We start from the raw sequence: 20,740 nt of genomic DNA, 5'->3' as shown, positions 1-20,740 counted from the left end.
GAAGCGCGCCCACGTGGACATGTACGTACGTAAACTCCGCGAGCGACAGCGGCGGAAGAACATCGCTCGGGACTACGGCTTGGTCCCTGTCTTTCTGGGCCGAGACAAGAAAGAGACGCGGGACAGGGACAAGTCCCCGGGAGCGCTGAGCGCGCCCGCCGCCGCGCCGGGTTCGGCCGCCGGCACCTGCCCGGCGGTTCCCGCTCCGCCCAAAAGAAAGATCAACAAGGAGGAGAAGGAGCAACGGATGCGGCTGCGGGGGCTCTGCCAGTTCATGGCCCACCGAGAAGTGGAAGAGCTCTTTGAGAACATGCACAAAGAGCGTGCGCTCAGGGCCAAAGTGCGGGAGCTGCAGCGCTGTCGCCGCAACGGCATCGCCCGCCTGGACGAGGCGGCCGAGTACGAGGCGGTGCGCCACAAACGGGAGAAACGCAAGGAGAATAAGAGCGTGCTCACCTCCAAGCGGGGCGGCGGCGGGCTCGGCCCCGGGACGGCGCCGGGCGGCGGGCTCAGCTCCGGGGCCGTCAAGGAGGAAGCCAAAGACGGCGAGTTCGCCGCCATCGAGAACCTGACGGGTTTCGAGCTGCTGTCGGACCGCGAGAAGGTCCTATGTAGTTCCCTCAACCTGAGCCCCGCGCGCTACCTGACTGTCAAAACCATCATTGTCAAGGACCACCTGCAGAAGAGACAGGGCGTCCCCTCCTCCAAGAGCCGGGTGCCCAGCTACCTGGACAAAGTCCTCAGGAAACGCATTGTCACCTTTCTCACCGAGAGCGGCTGGATATCCAGAGATGCGCTTTAGGCCCAAGACGGACGGACGGACGGACGGACGGGCAAGACCAAAGCGAGCGGCCGGCCGGCGGCGTTGCCCGTGCTTCCGGCGGGCGCCGCCATGTCACCTCCGCTCCTAAAGATGACGCACGCAAACTTGAACAGGTTTCCGCTTTCCTGTCAGCGTGCAACGTGGGAGCTTTGACTAGCGACGGCGCCAAACATGTGAAAATTTGGGGCTCAAGTGTTGCGAGGGACTCACCCGTATGACTTGAAAGATTGGCGGATATTCAAGTTGTGTGTGTGTGTGTGTGTGTGTGTGTGTGTGTGTGTGTGTGTGCGTGTGTGTGTGTGTATGTGTGTATGTGTGTCTATATATATATATATATATATATATATATATAATTATTTTTGTTTCCGTCCCTTGACACGCGCACCATTCAAGATATGAATTGGAGAGGCAAATTGACTCGGGCTACCGGTTTAACGTTACGACAGCAAGGAAAAATTGGCTGAGCCCCTTTTTCCCCTGGGAGGTGAATGTTGGAATCTCATTGGCTTTCTTGTTCATGTATGAGGACAGAAAAACCAAACATTGGCCAGCCGATGGTGGATTGAGGACTGCAGCATTTCTCGGCTTTTTGCCCGGCGACATTTTCCTACTGACCCGCAAACCATTTGTAAAGTATTTTCCATCGTGCAATTGATTTTTGTAATCGCCTTTGTAAGTAAAAAGATCAATTTTATATCGCACCAATGAACCTGTGGCCTTTGCTATCTGCGTATACATTAAACCTAGGTGTCAAACTCGAGGCCCAGCGCATCATTCTATGTGGCCCACAAAGACAAATTTTGCATCGACATTACGAACATTACAAATTGTCTTCAATTAGAACAAATGAAATAGACATGATAGCCATTCATCTTTATGATTGATTGTTGGTCTTTCAACCCTTTTTTTTTTTCCTATCCGTTTGTTTCGTAGCCTACACTGTCTGGCCCTCCAAAAGAAACTGCAAGTATAATGCAGCCCGCGACAAAAATGAGTTGGACACGCCTGGTCGAAACGGAGCTGTCAAGCCTGTTTTATGAATCATGTTTTTTGGTTTTTATTGAGGGACCTTGCACTTTCTGATACTGGAGTCACTCGAAACATCCTAATTGAATGGAAAGTTCGCAGTTTGGGCATGATCATTGAGTGCCTCCAATAGGGCTTGTCACAATGACCCCAAAGTATTTGAAGAACAGTGACCTGCGCATGCACCGTGGTCAGACAAACACAAGAGCCGCCGCCGCCGCCGCCGCCACTGCTGCCGCCGCACAAGTCCAATGAAAAGTATTTGAAGAACAGCGACCTGCGCATGCACCGTGGTCAGACAAACACAAGAGCCGCCGCCGCCGCCGCGGCCGCCACTGCTGCCGCCGCACAAGTCCAATGAACAGCTGGCGCACAAAGGACCAACTGGCTATTTTTGATCACATTAAGGGACCTGTCGTGGTCACAAGCAAACACTGCTGCCTTGGTGTCCGGCGGAACGGCTCGCCATATGCTGACAGGGCGGGATCATACGAGGCCAGTTTCCTTCCTATCTTTTCCCGAGCCGAGAGAAATGACTGGGCTGGGTAGAAGCTCGTAAACGCCAGGGATTTACAGGAACAAAGAAGACATTGACACAGAACAGATTGCAAGAGTAAGAATCCATTTTTGAAAGATGCAACGAGAGAATAATCATTCCAATTAAAAAATGGAGATTGCTAGGTCAAATAATCCCCAGTCTTTCCCACAAAGCGTTTCTTTCCCTTGCTGGCTGCTTAGTTCATTTTCAAGAAGCATTTGTTACATTAAATTCAGGCAGCTTTACAATACCAATTTGTATTCGAGAGCAATGTCACGTCATCTGTGCGACATGCCGGCATGAAATGCACTTGTTAATAAACATGCACTTCTAAACCTTGTAATGATTGCTCAATCGCAAATTGGGAAAAAAAAGAACAGATTCAGCATTTAAAATTCGCACGCTTGTTTATTGATTAAATCACGTTTCCCAATTCTTCCCGATAGACTAGATTTGCGTACAGACAGGAGGTGGAGCGGATGGTCCACTAGCGCAGCCAAAAGCACCTGGAGCTGAACCCGCTCAAGACCGTGGAGATGACAGTGGACTTCAGGTGAGACCCTTCGCCACTTTCACCTCTCACTAGCCGCAGTAATACTATTCTCTCCACAGACACCTTCAAGTTCCTGGGAACCACAATCTCTCGGGACGTGAAATGGACCGGCCACATAGACTCTGTCCGGGGAGAAGGCCCAGCAGAGGCTGTACTTCCTGAGACAGCTCGAGAAGTTCAACCTGCCGCGGGAGCTGCTGAAGGAAGACCTTCTACACTGCCATCATCCTGTCTGTCTGTCCTTTGCACCTCCATCACTGTCTGGTTTGGACCGGCCTCCAAACAAGACAAGCACAGACTGCAACGGACAATCAGGAGGACTGCAGAAAAGATCATGGTTCATCAACCTCCCATCTGTCCAGGACCAGGAAACGTGCAAGGAACATCTCTCCAGACCTTTCTCACCCAGGCTGTCGTCTGTTTGAACTAGTCCCCTCCGGACGGCGCTCTCGAGCACTGTACGCCAAAAGCAGCAGGCAGACACAGAGACAGCTTCTTCCCCCAGGCTGTTGCTCTGATCAACTCACACCACTCTTAAGAGTCATTGCTGTGCAATAACATCCTGCTCTCCACACCTTTTTGGAATTGTCTACACTGTTCATAAGATGTGTCCTCTCTGCATCCATTGCAGCCTGGTCATCCTGGAAGAGAGATCCTCCCTCCCATCTGTGGTCGCTTCTCAAGCTTTCTCATTTTATCCCCCTAGTCGGAGCTTGGACTATTTCCTTGCCCTCCTGGGAGTTGAAGATCAGGGGATGTTTGAGAATATTTGCCATGTCCTGAGTGTTGTTGTTAGTCACAGCCTCAAATGTTTTCTTCTCCATGGAAAATGATTGCGAAGCACTGGTCTAACCTAACAGAATGTGTACACATTGCTGTTTTTCCCACTTCAGTGTTCAAAAAATGTCTTTCAACTAAATCCATTGAGAGTTCAAGTTAAAAATGTGCCTTTTGGTTTTAAATTTAGCAGCAAACAAAAATTCAACCTCCGAATTTGGTTCGACAACCGAAGCAAAAAACACCTAGGATTTTTTGTTTGAATTCCGATTCGCTCCACATTGTACAATATACGTGGTGGGGGGGGGGTAATATTCTGTACTCACGCTGGGTACGAAATGTAGAAGGACGACGACATGCAAACTAATCTTTTAATGAAGATTGCGGGAGCAGGAAAACATGTGGCATTCAGGAAGGCGTATGCTTCTAACATCCGGCCACGTCACTACGTGCTGCGTCATCTTAATGCTACGGACCAATCAGGCAAGACATTTGGTAGATACCCAATACGATAGGCTAACGTTACTGGACTGGCAGTAGATACCCAATACGATAGGCTAACGTTACTGGACTGGCAGTCCGAACATATTCTAAGAGAATACTACAGGGGGGACGAACGGTCAATCATCAAAGGATTATCAAGAGAAAGTTGAATGAATAAGGGGAAAAAAGTGCGACGTCGCAAATGTTTGTACAAACGACGACCATTCCCCTCGCCATTTGTCGTTCAAGCGAGAATGATGCCGTCGCCAACCTCTTTGGATTGTAAAACTCCAACCTTCGTAGAGGGAGGGCACAAAAAGGCTATGAATAAATGGCTGGAATGGGTGGAGTAATTAAGCAGTTGGCCTCGTTCCCAAAATCCAAATTTTGGCTCCACAAAAGAAAAGAAAAGAAAATGAAACTTGGCTCCTGAAACACTTTTAATTCAATATTCCACACAACATAACTACACGATGATTACTTTAACAGTCCCTACGCACGTGAGAATACATTCATGTAAGAATCAAACATCCATATTGAATACATGTTGATGATCCATCCATCCATCCATCCATCCATCCATCCATCCATCCATCCATCCATCCATCCATCCATCCATCCATCCATCCATCCATCCATCCATCCATCCATCCATCCAACCTTGTGACATCAACAGCAATAAACCATGTTTGAAAATATTCAAGTGAAACGACGCAAAAAGGAAGAAAATGAAACCTAACTCAATATTCAACGCCACCTAACGAAACAATGGTTATGAGCAAAGCAAAACATCCTAAAATGATCCAAGAGCGAGTGTGTGTGTGTGTGTGTGTGTGTGTGTGTGTGTGTGTGTGTGTGTGTGTGTGTGTGTGTGTGTGTGTGTGTGTGTGTGTGCGCGTGCGTGCGTGCGCGCGCGCGTGTCATTCAAAACAGGTCGTGTTTCCCGAGTCAATAACTTCGACTAATCTAACGACGTTTTTACTATGTCACGTCAAGCCTAAATTTGGCACCGTCTGCTGGTGAAATTTGCTACTACAACAGCGCCAAACTGCCCTTTAATAATTCATCCTTTTGAGGAACTGCGCAAATGGGTGACGTCGGGCAGCACCCACGTGGTCCCACGGGGATGCCGTTCCCGCCCGGGCTCACTTTCTGGGCCGGATCTTCATCTCCACGAATCTCAGGCAGGGTTCCTCCGGTCCCCCCAAATAACGCCAGATTGCATTGGTACCGTCGCAGGTGCCGCTTTCCTTGTACAGCCCGTTCAGGTTGGACGAGTAACACTCTCTGTACCACCAAGCGCCCTTCCAGAGGTTGGCGCAATTGGCGGCAGTGGTGTCTTGGTCGCGGTCCTTGGTGCTGAACTTCATCCCAGAATGTCGGGACAATCGATCGCCTGCAAAGCACACAAACTCGCTTTTGAGCACGCGCAGGGGGCGCAGGTGTGCCCCCCCCCCTCACCCCCGGCGGAAGTCGCTACCTGCGTCTCCAGAGTAGCCGCTCACAAGCAGCGGGTAGCCGTCCTTCTCGGGGTCCCGCGAGTTCCGGCCCACCGAGAAGTCGTCGTAGCGAGCGTAGTACTTGCGGCCGTCGAATGCGGTGAAGTCGATCCGCAACTGGTAAGCGCCCGAGGCCGTCAGAGCGTGGATGTTCCGCAGGCCTGCCAACACGCAAAGGCGGCGGCGGCGGCGGCAACGTCACGTCTCGCGAACCACAAAGGCGTGACAAGAAGGATGTCTTGGTTTCAGACCGAGCCAGTGCTCTCTGGTGAGGTCTCCGAAGCCCTCGCGGTAGTCGTCCCAACCCCGAAAGAAGTCGACTGTGCCGTCCCTTCTCCTCTGGATCACCTGCAAACGCACACACGCACACCATCAGCGAAGCAAACGAGCATGACTGGCCAACTGGACGTTCAGCGTTGAAGAAAAGTGCCAACTTTATTGGGGAAGGCTTCACGAGGGGACCTCTGGGGTGTTTGTTTGCAAGCACTTACGGTCCAGCCTCCCCCGTCCTGCCACATGTTGCAGTAAGCCTTGAAGCTGTTGGACCCGCTAAAGAGCAGATAGACTCCAGTTGACTTTCCCGCCGCCTTGATGTCACTGCAGTCTCTGGGCATGAGACCTGAAGCAAACAAACAAACAAACAAACAAACAAACAAACAAACAAACAAACAAACAAACAAACAAACAAACAAACAAACAAACAAACAAACAAACAAACAAACAAACAAACAAACAAACAAACAAACAAACACGTGAGAGCGCAAAAGAGACGCCCGCTTTAAACCAACTGGACACGCTCGCTCGCGAGCTACCTTGGAGTAGTTCCCTGTGAAGTGTGGGCTGATCCACCACCTTCTGCCGCAGGCTGGACAAAGCCCCACTGACGTCGTGTAACTCCTTCTTCTCTTGTGACAGCTCCTGCGCACCAAGCGTTTGAAAGAACTGAAAGGAGATCTCCAACTGGGACACTTGGTTTGCATCCTTCAGCAATACTTTTGTTCTTATTCAAAGGAGATCGTAGTTTGTGTGGAAGAGGAGGGAGGGATGTTAAGTCCTGAAAGGTCCACCTCACCTGAGACATGCTCTTGTAGTCCGTCTCCAGGTCTTTCAGTATCTGATTCAGAAGGCCTTTGTTGCTGCGCAATGCCGTCTGACCAGCCTCCTGACCTGCCTTCAGCTCTGCCAATGCCTCCTGACCGGCCTCCTGACCCGCCTTCAGCTCTGCCAATGCCTCCTGACCGGCCTCCTGACCTGCCTTCAGCTCTGCCAAGGCCGTCCGACCAGCCTCCTGACCTGCCTTCAGCTCTGCCAAGGCCGTCTGACCTGCCTTCAGCTCTGCCAAGGCCGTCCGACCAGCCTCCTGACCTGCCTTCAGCTCTGCCAAGGCCGTCTGACCAGCCTCCTGACCCACCTTCAGCTGTGCCAATGCCTCCTGACCGGCCTCCTGACCCACCTTCAGCTGTGCCACTTCCGTCTGACCTGCCTTCAGCTCTGCCAACGCCGTCTGACCTTCCTTCTGACCTTCCTTCAGCTCTGCCTTCAGCTCTGCCAATGCCTCCTGACCGGCCTCCTGACCCGCCTTCAGCTCTGCCAATGCCTCCTGACCGGCCTCCTGACCCGCCTTCAGCTCTACCAATGCCTCCTGACCTGCCTCCTGACCCGCCTTCAGCTCTGCCAAGGCCGTCTGACCTGCCTTCAGCTCTGCCAATGCTGTCTGACCAGCCTCCTGACCTGCCTTCAGCTCTGCCAAGGCCGTCTGACCTTCCTTCAGCTCTGCCTTCAGCTCTGTCAATGCCTCTTGACCGGCCTCCTGACCCGCCTTCAACTCTGCCAATGCCTCCTGACCTGCCTCCTGACCCGCCTTCAGCTCTGCCAAGGCCGTCTGACCTGCCTTCAGCTCTGCCTTCAGCTCTGCCAATGCCTCCTGACCGGCCTCCTGACCCGCCTTCAGCTCTGCCAATGCCTCCTGACCGGCCTCCTGACCCGCCTTCAGCTCTACCAATGCCTCCTGACCTGCCTCCTGACCCGCCTTCAGCTCTGCCAAGGCCGTCTGACCTGCCTTCAGCTCTGCCAATGCTGTCTGACCAGCCTCCTGACCTGCCTTCAGCTCTGCCAATGCCTCCTGACCGGCCTCCTGACCCGCCTTCAGCTCTGCCAATGCCTCCTGACCGGCCTCCTGACCCGCCTTCAGCTCTGCCAATGCCTCCTGACCGGCCTCCTGACCCGCCTTCAGCTCTCCCACTGCCATCTGACCTGCCTTCAGCTCTGCCAAGGCCGTCTGACCTGCCTCCAGATCTGCCTTCAGCTCTGCCTTCAGCTCTGCCAATGCGGTCTGCAGCGCCGCCCAGTGGCGGGCTAAGTCGGTGCGGTTGTGGTCCGGGATGCTGTTGGGCAAAGTCGCCACCAGCGCGCCCAACTCTTTGACGATGTCCTGAGGCCTTGGAACACATAAAAAGGTGACATTAAGTCATGTTGCCATGCTTTGCTGCTTTCAAAATTGCACCCCAGCCGGGAATTTGACTGGAATTTGAATTTGCCTACCTGTTCAAGTGGAAGAAGACGCTGTTTTGGATGACAAGCACGACCAAGAGGACCACGGCCAGAATGGAGCCCCAGCGTATCTGAACAAACTGAGCGCAAACGACGTCACAGGTGGCGGCGGCGGCTGCGTCTCTCTCTTTCTCTCTCTCGCTCTCTCTCTCTCTCTCTCGCTCTCTCGCTCTCTCTTTCTCTCTCTCGCTCTCTCTCTCTCTCGCTCTCTCTCTCTGACTCTCTGACTCGCAAATGCTTTCAACTCGAGCAAGACATTCGTCAAGCGCGTGCGCGTCTATGCGTCCGATGCGTACCTTGCGCTTTGGGGTGTCGCCGATCAGGTTGTGGGTGCTTTGGTTCATCTCGAACCACTTGTCATTTAACATTTTGCGCTCCCACTCCATTCTTTCTTCCTCGGTACGAATGAATGTCCCTAGCCGTGCACGTGTCGTTTGTTCTGCGTGCGTCTAATGCCGTATTTTGTGGGCAGCCAAGTGGCGTGAAGTTTTCCTTCCACTTGACGTTGGTTTTGACCTTGTTTGCGGCAAAGAGACGGGACGACATTTCTTTGATTGGTTGGTTGGTTGGTCGGTCGGTCGGTCGGTCGGTCGGTCGGTTGGTTGGTTGGTCGATTGGTCTTTATCTATCTATCTATTTCTTCATTCATCTAGACATGTATTTTTGGATTGATTGATTCATTCCTGTATTCCCTCATTTATCTATTACACTTCCACTAGACGCTTGAAAAATGAGAGGGAACATTGGTGCCGACACCGTGAGTTCGATTGCCACGTTTGACGCTGTGAATGCGTGCGTGGGCGTGTGCGAGTGACCAAAACCAAAAAGCGCATGTGTACATACATGAGTGTGCAAGAAACAATAAAGAGGAGCAATACCCGACGCCGCCGTGGTGTGGTGTCTTGTCCCTCATGAGATGGCAACTGAAACTCCAAACCCAACAGACTGAAACACAAAAAAAGACAAGCGCTCGAAAGCTGAGCAGAAAGCCAGCCAAGGCAAAGCCACGTAACGTCGCGAGCCCGGCCGGCCGGCCGGCCGGCGCTATTTCGGAGAAAGAGAGAGAAAAAAAAAAAAAAGGATGCAACTCCAAACGGCAGACTTTGTCGTCGAGTCATCATAACACTACATTTGATTGATGAGGCAGGCGCCTTTCGAAGCACTCAAGGTCGCCGTACGGACGTCGAATCGCAGCATTCCAAAAGGGGGGGGGGGGGGGGGGGGGAACCCAAATAGGACTGGAGCAGAGTGATGGATAGATAAGCTGACTCACGACTCTGACCGGCCGACGGCCTCAGGCAAAGATGCTCCTCCGGACCCGCCGTCGTCAGTGGTCCCGGAACGCTCCTGTGTGAATTTAAATGGCGGAAGTTAGTCTATTTGCAGCTTTGTAAGAAGTGGTCACGGTAAAAGACGTCTGAAAGAAGACCTATTTACAGCATTGTCGACCTTGTTCCAAAAAGTTGTGATAAAAGAGTCCTCAACAGGATGTTGACTTCTGCTCTGGTGAATTGTGGCCACTAGAGGTCCCTGGTTAACCAAGGTTAATAACGCCACGCGCATCTCCCAATGTTGCGCACGCACGCACGCACGCACGCACGCACGCACGCACGCACACGCACGCACGCACACGCTACGTGCATCTCCCAATGTTGCGCGCGCACGCACGCACACACTAACCGTTATACGTACGTGAACGTTTCACGATACAATATTTTCTGCATGTTGTTTATGCTATTATTGTATTATTTACACGAACGAAACCATTGTTGAATGTTCTCATCGCAAAATATCCATCCACTTCAACGTTTTCGTATCCATCGATTGACAAGCAGAAAAAAATGAACGGTCGAGAGGGTGCGGTCATGCAATGGCGGCCCTGCCGCGAGGCAGACGAGGCCGTTCCCTGCAACCGCCCCAAAACGATCTCTCTCTTTTTTTTTCCTCAGCCATTCTTTTCTTTCCAAGTTGTTCTCACTCACGTCAATGCGTATTTGGATGTCAAGGATGGAATGCAACGGAGGGTGCCTTTTAGGAATGACATCCAAATATGCATTGATATGAGTGAGAACAACTTGGAGAGAAAATGATCATTGAAAGATGCTTTTTTGTTTGTTTGTTTTTTTTAGGCCGAGCGTAAGGGCCGCCCGCCTTTGAAGACACCGATCAAGCTTGACCAAAGTATTGATAGTCACGAGCACGCACTGTAAATGATGCAATTACAACCTGCATGGTCTGAAGCTCCATCGCTCCTTTGCAGTCGGGTCAGCGTGTTGACGGCAGCAGAGGAAGGCTGCCGGCGGTGTCCTTAACAATAGTTGGCTCCAAAATGACACGCGCACGCACATATGCACCTCGAATGGAACCAAGGCGGGCATCGCTTTACTGGAAACGGGGGGAGAGGCGGAGAAACGAAGACGAAAACAAACTCCCAGACGCACACCGATACTTATTAAGGAAAACTTTGTTCTCAAATGGATACTTTTCTTGCGGTGTCGGCAAAATACCTTTGGTATTTGCTTGTTGCCGAGTGATGCCTGGATGCAGGCGAGGGCCACCCACGTCACAGTGGGCCCGACGACGCTCATTTCGGTGCTCTCGTGCGTCGCGACTGAGTGAAGGAAGAAGAATTTTCCTTCATGAGATAAATAATCGTCAAAGAGTTTGGAGATGCTGAATCATTTCAGGGACTGTAACGTCAGTCCACGTGCTGCCTGCCACTTGGCCAGGCGAGCTTGTTTTTTACTCAAGTGCGGCCTACGTCAAAGGAGTCCACATCCAACTTTTTCATCTATTGCCAAAAGATATGGAAAGGAAGACGTCTTGTCAAGTCACGCCTCTTTTCTTTTTTTTTTTAAACACCAAACAATTGAAGCGGCCTTTTTTTCTGGTAGTTACAAACAAAACAAAGATTTGGTGGCCAGTTGCAAGGTTCTTTTCAAATGGCGTCACCTGCATGGCTGACAAGAATCAAATATGAAAGAAAGAAAGAAACTGAAATCATATATGCACCCAAAAAAAATCAGCTAGGCATATTTTTTCTCACCATCATCATCATCATCAACCAGTTTCAAGATGCTGAATCATTTCAAGGACTGAAATCCAGTCCACTTTTGTCATTCCGCCTGCCACTCGGGGAGTGAAAAGTTGTTGTTTTTTTTTTTTTTGGAAGTAGCAAAAGAAGACATGTTGGAATTTCACACCTCGTAAAAGAAAGCTACATAATCATCACTGTGACTATCAGTTCCTCGCCGCTCGCTGGCTGGCTGGCTGGCAAAAAGTCAAGGTAACATTGTTGAAAAACGGGAACCATCAAGAGCCTGTTCAACTTGGCACATCAAAAGCATTTGTGCTCGACACTTGCGCATTCGAGTCTGTCTTTCGATGCTTATGCTGTTCTTTCGGTGAACGTTTTTCATTTGAAAAGACTGTTCTGAACTACGGACGTGGGAACCCATTCCTCCCTCCCTCCACCTGGTGAAAAGCATCGCAACGCAGGGTGTGAACCCACCCACAGGTAGTATAGTCACAGAGGGCAGAACTGCTGGGGGAAAGATTCAAACGTGTCCTCCTGCGCTCTGATGCTCTCCAAATGGATGCACAATGCCACATCTCCACTGTCATCGAGAGCCCAATGAGGAACATCCCAATCGTGTTGATTCGATCAAACAATGCGCCTCCTCACAGTACTGCCGTTTGAGCCAACAAGTAACCAGGCAAGTTTCGCTCGTTGGTGCAACACATTGCTGTCCTGCAGACCTGTGGCGTGGCGTGGCGTGGCGTGGCTTCTCTTCAGACTGCTGCTGACGAGGGACTCAGCCTTCCTGACTCTCTCTGCCTGAGGCCATTTGAAAATCCTTCCCAGTGTCCGTTCCGTCTTCATTGAAAACACAGGACAACAATACAGGCAAGGCTCTGTGTTCAGGTCATATGTTACTCACAGCTACAATCTGGGAGAGTTGGTGTGGATTGACACTGACCTTGGTGGAAGTTGCCTTGCTTGAATTCCCCTCCAGTCTGGAGCTAGTAAAAGAGAAGACTTTGACTTTGAGAGCAGTCATTGGCTTTGAACCAGGACTGAGCCAGGATTCTCGTGGGCATTATGTGATGTGGCATGGCATAGTGCAGGAGGACTGCGACAATGACCTACCTGCCTGCCTGCCTGCCTGCCTGGGAAGTGGAGTGAGGAGAGCAGCATCAGTAAATACGAACATCTTCCCACATGCTGTGCACGTCGACACTGTGCGGTGATGCATCGTTGGAACTGTCAGGGAAAAACAAAAATGTTGATAATGTTCACGTTGACAAAGAAAGTTATTCTTTCACGTTTTCAAGTTTCTTTTTCTGGCTGTCATCAACTTCACATACATGTATGAATTGTTGCATTATTGAATGTCTCGGCTTATTGATGACAAGGGAATTAATCAATGAGCACGATAAATAAAACATAATTACAGAAATACGTACTTAAAGCCATTTCCCGCAGTGGAAGTTTCTGTAAGCTAAAAAAAAAAAAAAAAAAAAAAAAAAAAAGGCCAAGTACATATTTACCTTGTATTCGTCCTGCATCAGGAGCATGAAATTCACGACGAAATACGGTGACGGTACCATTTTGGGTCCATTTGGAGGAAAAGGGGGGGCTGGGTGACGTCCTCGCTAGAAAAGAAATGTGTAATCTCTACGAAACCGAAGCAGCACAAACGAAGGTTTTTACGGCACAAACCAGCACAAACGAACGGTACCATATTGGGTTCATTTGGAGCAGATCGGGTGAACTCTGGATGACCTATCAATTAATCTTTCAAAAACCATAGCAGCACAAACGGAAATGTTTGCTGCACAAACGAAACAGACTATTGTCCTTCAATTTTGCGTGGCCTGGTGGGCCAGCTTCACGCAGGTGCTCCACCTCTGTCGTACACCCCGCGTCATCCAGGCATCAAGCTCCATCGGACTCTATCAACTTCAATGAGTGCGGGGGTGCGGGCGGTTGAACATGCAATGGTATAGCCCAACGTTAGGCACGCTATAGACAACTTTGATGCAAAAAAGGTGTTTTATGACATTGCGTGCTGGATTTTCTTGAATTAAAAAAACACACACACTTATACAACTTCATTGGGTTGTAGCCAGGGATGGCCCGGCCCGGCCCGGCCCGGCCCGGCCCCGCACCGCCCCGCCCCGCGCCGCCATGTTGAAGAGTCTTCCCTTCAACGAGCGACTTGCAGACGCACGAGCTAAATTGGACTCTACCAATTTCAATGAGTGCTGGGGGGGGGGGGGGGGGTGAACTTGAGACACCGGGAAGAGAACTCCGATGCCAAATGGGTGTTGTGTAGTTCCTAACATTGAAAAGGTATTGAATTGAAAGCGTGAATAAAACTTCATGAACTTGTAGCCTCGAAAATGATGGCCCCCACTGGCCCCACATTGGAAAAAGTCGCCAATCTCCCGATTCGCCAGCATGCCATTGGGGATGTCTCAGGATCCACACACGCACACACACACACACGCGCGCGCACACACACACACACGCACACACACACACACACACACACACACACACACAAGGTCATTTCTCATTTGTTGCACTTTCACTTTTTCTGCATTCCCCACATGTCAGCTTTTACGCATATTTAATGCGGGTTTCAACTCAGGCAGCCACAAATGATAGCTTGACTAGTTCTCTAGTCAACCATGGTGGTCCCTATTCAATGACAGCACATCACAACAGCAAGCAGCTGCTCTTGCATAACCCGTTTCATAGCTGAGTGCCTGAACTCTTTTGGATGGTCTACAAAATAAAAATGACAATAAACATAAAAGTACATTTAGCTTTGATGGAACTCTGCAGCTTGCACTCAATGTACGAGGTGCTGCTGCTGCTGCTGCTGCTGCTGCTGCTGCTGCTGCTGCTGCTGCTGCTGCTGCTGCTGCTGCTGCTGTGGCTGCGGCTGCGGCTGCTGCTGCTGCTGCTGCTGCTGCTGCTGCTGTGGCTGCGGCTGCGGCTGCGGCTGCTGCTGCTGCTCCTTGCCGTCCTGAATCTTCATCAATTGGAATTTTACCGATTAAATGGAATGTCACTTCTTGAGCGACATTACACTCAGTCACGACGCACGAGAGCACCGAAATGAGCGTCGTCGGGCCCACTGTGACGTGGGTGGCACTCGCCTGCATCCAGGCATCACTCGGCAACAAGCAAATACCAAAGGTATTTTGCCGACACCGCAAGAAAAGTATCCATTTGAGAACAAAGTTTTCCTTAATAAGTATCGGTGTGCGTCTGGGAGTTTGTTTTCGTCTTCGTTTCTCCGCCTCTCCCCCCGTTTCCAGTAAAGCGATGCCCGCCTTGGTTCCATTCGAGGTGCATATGTGCGTGCGCGTGTCATTTTGGAGCCAACTATTGTTAAGGACACCGCCGGCAGCCTTCCTCTGCTGCCGTCAACACGCTGACCCGACTGCAAAGGAGCTGTTAGATAAATTGTATATATATGTTATCATGCGTTCCCTAATGAGTACTTATTAATAAAATTATTACACAGGGTTGTTGATAGCTCAATTTATTTTGTTGATGTCTGCACATGGCATTTTGTCTTTGCACTCTTTTCTCATGGTGTCTTGTCTGTGACTTCTTGTTTCACATAAAATTTTGTCCTTACACTCTTTGTTTCTCATGGAATCTTGTCTGTGACTTCTTGTTTCACATAAAATTTTGTCCTTACACTCTTTGTTTCTCATGGCATCTTGTCTGCAACTTCTTGTTTCACATAGAATCTCGTTTCTTCTCTCATGAGATAAAGCCCATGCTTCCCCCCACCTATCAGGGGCTAGTCTCACATTGTGGGTAGGGCATTCCAAATAAAAAGAGTGAGGAGTGTAAACTGATTTTTAGTGTAGTCAGATTGTTGTAAGTCTGAATGCACTCCTTGCGAGAAAAGACTCAATATTCTGCCTCACTGGTTTTGTCTGCTGATCCTTTTGCTGATTTTGAACCTAACAGGAGCGATGGAGCTTCAGACCATGCAGGTTGTAATTGCATCATTTACAGGGCATGTGCGCGACTATCAATACTTTGGTCAGCGCTTAGGAAGACGTCAAGCTTGATCGGTGTCTTCAAAGGCGGGCGGCCCTTACGCTCGGCCTAAACCCCCCCCCCCCAAAAAAGCATCTTTCAATGATCATTTTCTCCCCAAGTTGTTCTCACTCATATCAATGCATATTTGGATGTCATTCCTAAAAGGCACCCTCCGTTTCATTCCATCCTTGACATCCAAATACGCATTGACGTGAGTGAGAACAACTTGGAAAGAAAAGAATGGCTGAAAAAAAAAAAGAGAGAGATCGTTTTGGGGCGGTTGCAGGGAACGGCCTCGTCTGCCTCGCGGCAGGGCCGCCATTGCATGACCGCACCCTCTCGACCGTTCATTTTTTTCTGCGTGTCAATCGATGGATACGAAAACGTTGAAGTGGATGGATATTTTGCGATGAGAACATTCAACAATGGTTTCGTTCGTGTAAATAATACAATAATAGCATAAACAACATGCAGAAAATATTGTATCGTGAAACGTTCACGTACGTATAACGGTTAGTGTGTGTGCGTGCGTGCGCGCGCAACATTGGGAGATGCACGTAGCGTTGCGTGCGTGTGCGTGCGTGCGTGCGTGCGTGCGTGCGCAACATTGGGAGATGCGCGTGGCGTTATTAACCTTGGTTAACCAGGGACCTCTAGTGGCCACAATTCACCAGAGCAGAAGTCAACATCCTGTTGAGGACTCTTTTATCACAACTTTTTGGAACAAGGTCGACAATGCTGTAAATAGGTCTTCTTTCAGACGTCTTTTACCGTGACCACTTCTTACAAAGCTGCAAATAGACTAACTTCCGCCATTTAAATTCACACAGGAGCGTTCCGGGACCACTGACGACGGCGGGTCCGGAGGAGCATCTTTGCCTGAGGCCGTCGGCCGGTCAGAGTCGTGAGTCAGCTTATCTATCCATCACTCTGCTCCAGTCCTATTTGGGTTTTTTTTTTTTCCCCTTTGGAATGCTGCTATTCGACGTCCGTACGGCGACCTTGAGTGCTTCGAAAGGCGCCTGCCTCATCAATCAAATGTAGTGTTATGATGACTCGACGACAAAGTCTGCCGTTTGGAGTTGCATCCTTTTTTTTTTTTTTTTTTTTCTCTCTCTCTCTCCGAAATAGCGCCGGCCGGCCGGGCGGGCTCGCGACGTTACGTGGCTTTGCCTTGGCTGGCTTTCTGCTCAGCTTTCGAGCGCTGGTCTTTTTTTGTGTTTCAGTCTGTTGGGTTTGGAGTTTCAACGTCCCTTTAATCGGAGACAAGACACCACACCACGGCGGCGTTGGGTATTGCTCCTCTTTATTGTTTCTTGCACACTCATGTACACGTGCGCTTTTTGGTTTTGGTCACTCACACACGCACACGCACACGCACGCATTCACAGCGTCAAACGTGGCAATCGAACTCACGGTGTCGGCACCAATGTTCCCTCTCATTTTTCAAGTGGAAGTGTAATAGATAAATGAGGGAATACAGGAATGAATCAATCAATCCAAAAATACATGTCTAGATGAATGAAGAAATAGATAGATAGATAAAGACCAATCGACCAACCAACCAACCGACCGACCGACCGACCGACCGACCAACCAACCAATCAAAGAAATGTCGTCCCGTCTCTTTGCCGCAAACAAGGTCAAAACCAACGTCAAGTGGAAGGAAAACTTCACGCCACTTGGCTGCCCACAAAATACGGCATTAGACGCACGCAGAACAAACGACACGTGCACGGCTAGGGACATTCATTCGTACCGAGGAAGAAAGAATGGAGTGGGAGCGCAAAATGTTAAATGACAAGTGGTTCGAGATGAACCAAAGCACCCACAACCTGATCGGCGACACCCCAAAGCGCAAGGTACGCATCGGACGCATAGAGGCGCACGCGCTTGACGAATGTCTTGCTCGAGTTGAAAGCATTTGCGAGTCAGAGTCAGAGAGAGAGAGCGAGAGAGATAGAGAGAGAGAGAGAGCAGCGAGAGAGAGCGAGCGAGCGAGAGAGAGAGAGAGAGAGAGAGCGAGAGAGAGAAAGAGAGAGACGCAGCCGCCGCCGCCGCCTGTGACGTCGTTTGCGCTCAGTTTGTTCAGATACGCTGGGGCTCCATTCTGGCCGTGGTCCTCTTGGTCGTGCTTGTCATCCAAAACAGCGTCTTCTTCCACTTGAACAGGTAGGCAAATTCAAATTCCAGTCAAATTCCCGGCTGGGGTGCAATTTTGAAAGCAGCAAAGCATGGCAACATGACTTAATGTCAACTTTTTATGTGTTCCAAGGCCTCAGGACATCGTCAAAGAGTTGGGCGCGCTGGTGGCGACTTTGCCCAACAGCATCCCGGACCACAACCGCACCGACTTAGCCCGCCACTGGGCGGCGCTGCAGACCGCATTGGCAGAGCTGAAGGCAGAGCTGAAGGCAGATCTGGAGGCAGGTCAGACGTCCTTGGCAGAGCTGAAGGCAGGTCAGACGGCCTTGGCAGAGCTGAAGGCGGGTCAGGAGGCCGGTCAGACCACATTGGCAGAGCTGAAGGCGGGTCAGGAGGCAGGTCAGGAGGCATTGGCAGAGCTGAAGGCGGGTCACACCACGATTTCCAGCGACTTGGAGAAGAGTCAGACGGCCTTGGCACAGCTGAAGGCGGGTCAGGAGGCAGGTCAGACCACATTGGCACAGCTGAAGGCAGTTCAGGAGGCAGGTCAGGAGGCATTGGCAGAGATGAAGGCAAGTCACACCACGATTCCCAGCGACTTGGAGAAGAGTCAGACAGCCTTGGCAGAGCTGACGGCAGAGCTGAAGGCAGGTCAGATGTCCTTGGCAGAGCTGAAGGCAGGTCAGACGGCCTTGGCAGAGCTGAAGGCGGGTCAGGAGGCCGGTCAGGAGGCATTGGCAGAGCTGAAGGCAGAGCTGAAGGAAGGTCAGACGGCCTTGGCAGAGCTGAAGGCAGGTCAGGAGGCTGGTCAGATGGCATTGCACAGCAACAAAGGCCTTCTGAATCAGATACTGAAAGACCTGGAGACGGACTACAAGAGCATGTCTCAGGTGAGGTGGACCTTTCAGGACTTAACATCCCTCCCTCCTCTTCCACACAAACTACTATCTCCTTTGAATAAGAACAAAAGTATTGTTGAAGGATGCAAACCAAGTGTCCCAGTTGGAGATCTCATTTCAGTTCTTTCAAACGCTTGGTGCGCAGGAGCTGTCACAAGAGAACAAGGAGTTACACAACATCAGTTTGGCTTTGTCCTGCCTGCGGCAGAAGTTGGTGGATCAGCCCACACTTCACAGGGAACTACATGGTAGCTAGCGGGCGAGCGTGTGCAGTTGGTTTAAAGCGGGCGTCTCTTTTGCGCTCTCACGTGTTTGTTTGTTTGTTTGTTTGTTTGTTTTTTTTGCTTCAGGTCTCATGCCCAGAGACTGCAGTGACATCAAGGCGGCGGGAAAGTCAACTGGAGTCTATCTGCTCTTTAGCGGGTCCAACAGCTTCAAGGCTTACTGCAACATGTGGCAGGACGGGGGAGGCTGGACCGTAAGTGCTTGCAAACAAACACCCCAGAGGTCCCCTCGTGAAGCCTTCCCCAATAAAGTTGGCGCTTTTCTTCAACGCTGAACGTCCAGTTGGCCAGTCATGCTCGTTTGCTTCGCTGATGGTGTGCGTGTGTGCGTTTGCAGGTGATCCAGAGGAGAAGGAACGACACAGTCGACTTCTTTCGGGGTTGGGACGACTACCGCGAGGGCTTCGGAGACCTCACCGGAGGGCACTGGCTCGGTCTGAAACCAAGACATCCTTCTTGTCACGCCTTTGTGGTTCGCGAGACGTGACGTTGCCGCCGCCGCCGCCTTTGCGTGTTGGCAGGCCTGCGGAACATCCACGCTCTGACGGCCTCGGGCGCTTACCAGTTGCGGATCGACTTCACCGCATTCGACGGCCGCAAGTACTACGCTCGCTACGACGACTTCTCGGTGGGCCGGAACTCGCGGGACCCCGAGAAGGACGGCTACCCGCTGCTTGTGAGCGGCTACTCTGGAGACGCAGGTAGCGCCTCCCGCCGGGGGTGAGGGGGGGGGGCACACCTGCGCCCCCTGCGCGTGCTCAAAAGCGAGTTTGTGTGCTTTGCAGGCGATAAATTGTCCAGCCATTCTGGGATGAAGTTCAGCACCAAGGACCGCGACCAAGACACCGCTGCCAGCAATTGCGCCGATACATACAAGGGCGGTTGGTGGTACGAATCCTGTCACTGGTCCAACCTGAACGGGCTGTACAAGGAAAGCGGCACCTGCGACGGTACCAATGCAATCTGGATGTATTTGGGGGGACCAAAGTACACCTGCCTGAGCTTCGTGGAGATGAAGATCCGGCCCAGAAAGTGAGCCCGGGCGGGAACGGCATCCCCGTGGGACCACGTGGGTGCTGCCCGACGTCACCCATTTGCGCAGTTCCTCAAAAGGATGAATTATTAAAGGGCAGTTTGGCGCTGTTGTAGTAGCAAATTTCACCAGCAGACGGTGCCAAATTTAGGCTTGACGTGACATAGTAAAAACGTCGTTAGATTAGTCGAAGTTATTGACTCGGGAAACACGACCTGTTTTGAATGACACGCACGCGCGCGCGCACGCACACACACACACACACACACACACACACACACACACACACACACACACACACACACACACACACACACACACACACACACACACACACACACACACACACACACACTCGCTCTTGGATCATTTTAGGATGTTTTGCTTTGCTCATAACCATTGTTTCGTTAGGTGGCGTTGAATATTGAATTAGGTTTCATTTTCTTCCTTTTTGCGTCGTTTCACTTGAATATTTTCAAACATGGTTTATTGCTGTTGATGTCACAAGGTTGGTTGGATGGATGGATGGATGGATGGATGGATGGATGGATGGATGGATGGATGGATGGATGGATGGATGGATGGATGGATGGATGGATGGATGGATGGATGGATGGATGGATGGATGGATCATCAACATGTATTCAATATGGATGTTTCATTCTTACATGAATGTATTCTCACGTGCGTAGGGACTGTTAAAGTAATCATCGTGTAGTTATGTTGTGTGGAATATTGAATTAAAAGTGTTTCAGGAGCTAAGTTTCATTTTCTTTTCTTTTCTTTTGTGGAGCCAAAATTTGGATTTTGGGAACGAGGCCAACTGCTTAATTACTCCACCCATTCCAGCCATTTATTCATAGCCTTTTTGTGCCCTCCCTCTACGAAGGTTGGAGTTTTACAATCCAAAGAGGTTGGCGACGGCATCATTCTCGCTTGAACGACAAATGGCGAGGGGAATGGTCGTCGTTTGTACAAACATTTGCGACGTCGCACTTTTTTCCCCTTATTCATTCAACTTTCTCTTGATAATCCTTTGATTTGATGATTGACGG

At 50.6% G+C, this 20,740-nt stretch overlaps 3 protein-coding genes and 1 long non-coding RNA gene across 8 annotated transcripts in view; 3 read left to right on the top strand and 1 right to left on the bottom strand.

Annotated features, from left to right (window-relative positions):
• The window catches only part of tada2b (transcriptional adaptor 2B), a 2,678-nt gene extending 1,095 nt beyond the window's left edge, over window positions 1-1,583 (top strand). Inside the window, exon 2 of the mRNA XM_049737117.2 lies at window positions 1-1,583. This exon is cut by the window's left edge and continues 332 nt beyond it. Within this exon, the coding sequence (XP_049593074.1) occupies window positions 1-802 (802 nt within the window). The 3' untranslated portion in view covers window positions 803-1,583.
• The window catches only part of LOC125979176 (uncharacterized), a 5,115-nt gene extending 1,233 nt beyond the window's left edge, over window positions 1-3,882 (top strand). The window contains exon 2 of the long non-coding RNA XR_007485253.1: window positions 2,834-3,882. This is a non-coding gene — a long non-coding RNA (uncharacterized lncRNA). The remainder of the gene's footprint in view (window positions 1-2,833) is intronic.
• A 745-nt stretch (window positions 3,883-4,627) lies between these two features.
• Window positions 4,628-10,634, bottom strand: LOC125979033 (angiopoietin-related protein 6-like). Of its 3 annotated transcripts, XM_068651880.1 has the most exons (11): window positions 10,476-10,634; window positions 9,523-9,596; window positions 9,128-9,194; window positions 8,241-8,329; window positions 6,993-8,137; window positions 6,772-6,866; window positions 6,512-6,617; window positions 6,191-6,318; window positions 5,951-6,047; window positions 5,681-5,860; window positions 4,628-5,596 (listed from the first exon to the last, which is right to left on the bottom strand). In XM_068651880.1, the coding sequence occupies exons 1-11, from the start codon at window positions 10,494-10,496 to the stop codon at window positions 5,346-5,348; spliced, it is 2,253 nt and encodes a 750-aa protein (XP_068507981.1). In that variant the 5' UTR covers window positions 10,497-10,634; the 3' UTR covers window positions 4,628-5,345. The 3 variants fall into 3 exon arrangements, with proteins under 3 accessions (XP_068507981.1, XP_068507983.1, XP_068507979.1); XM_068651882.1 differs by lacking the exons at window positions 9,128-9,194; window positions 9,523-9,596; window positions 10,476-10,634 and adding an exon at window positions 8,546-9,120; XM_068651878.1 differs by lacking the exons at window positions 9,128-9,194; window positions 9,523-9,596; window positions 10,476-10,634 and having other exon boundaries at window positions 8,241-9,120.
• A 3,972-nt stretch (window positions 10,635-14,606) lies between these two features.
• On the top strand, window positions 14,607-20,442 carry LOC125973512 (fibrinogen C domain-containing protein 1-like). Of its 3 annotated transcripts, XM_068650869.1 has the most exons (11): window positions 14,607-14,719; window positions 15,254-15,275; window positions 16,155-16,228; window positions 16,551-16,617; window positions 17,408-17,496; window positions 17,600-18,359; window positions 18,514-18,616; window positions 18,719-18,846; window positions 18,990-19,086; window positions 19,174-19,353; window positions 19,438-20,442. In XM_068650869.1, exons 2-11 carry the CDS (start codon window positions 15,255-15,257, stop codon window positions 19,686-19,688), a joined length of 1,770 nt encoding a protein of 589 aa, XP_068506970.1. In that variant the 5' UTR covers window positions 14,607-14,719; window position 15,254; the 3' UTR covers window positions 19,689-20,442. The 3 variants fall into 3 exon arrangements, with proteins under 3 accessions (XP_068506970.1, XP_068506972.1, XP_068506971.1); XM_068650871.1 differs by lacking the exons at window positions 14,607-14,719; window positions 15,254-15,275; window positions 16,155-16,228; window positions 16,551-16,617 and adding an exon at window positions 16,761-17,186 and having other exon boundaries at window positions 17,417-17,496; XM_068650870.1 differs by lacking the exons at window positions 14,607-14,719; window positions 15,254-15,275; window positions 16,155-16,228; window positions 16,551-16,617 and adding an exon at window positions 16,762-17,186.
• Window positions 20,443-20,740: the final 298 nt, after the last annotated feature.

This window comes from Syngnathus scovelli, chromosome 1 (assembly GCF_024217435.2).
Source record: "Syngnathus scovelli strain Florida chromosome 1, RoL_Ssco_1.2, whole genome shotgun sequence".
Classification (NCBI taxonomy): Eukaryota; Metazoa; Chordata; class Actinopteri; order Syngnathiformes; family Syngnathidae; genus Syngnathus; species Syngnathus scovelli.
The sequence above is the reverse complement of the archived record's forward strand: the minus strand, read 5'-3'. Positions and strand labels throughout refer to the sequence as shown.

Coding starts and splice junctions, on each gene's coding strand:
- LOC125979033 (XM_068651878.1), bottom strand. CDS start 8,635: ATGGAGTGGGAGCGCAAAATGTTAAATGACAAGTGGTTCGAGATGAAC. Junction 6,048..6,190: donor AGGACGGGGGAGGCTGGACC/GTAAGTGCTTGC, acceptor GTGCGTTTGCAG/GTGATCCAGAGGAGAAGGGA. Junction 5,597..5,680: donor CGGCTACTCTGGAGACGCAG/GTAGCGACTTCC, acceptor TGTGCTTTGCAG/GCGATCGATTGTCCCGACAT.
- LOC125973512 (XM_068650869.1), top strand. CDS start 15,255: ATGGAGCTTCAGACCATGCAG. Junction 16,618..17,407: donor CCACACCACGGCGGCGTTGG/GTATTGCTCCTC, acceptor GTTTGCGCTCAG/TTTGTTCAGATACGCTGGGG. Junction 17,497..17,599: donor GTCTTCTTCCACTTGAACAG/GTAGGCAAATTC, acceptor ATGTGTTCCAAG/GCCTCAGGACATCGTCAAAG.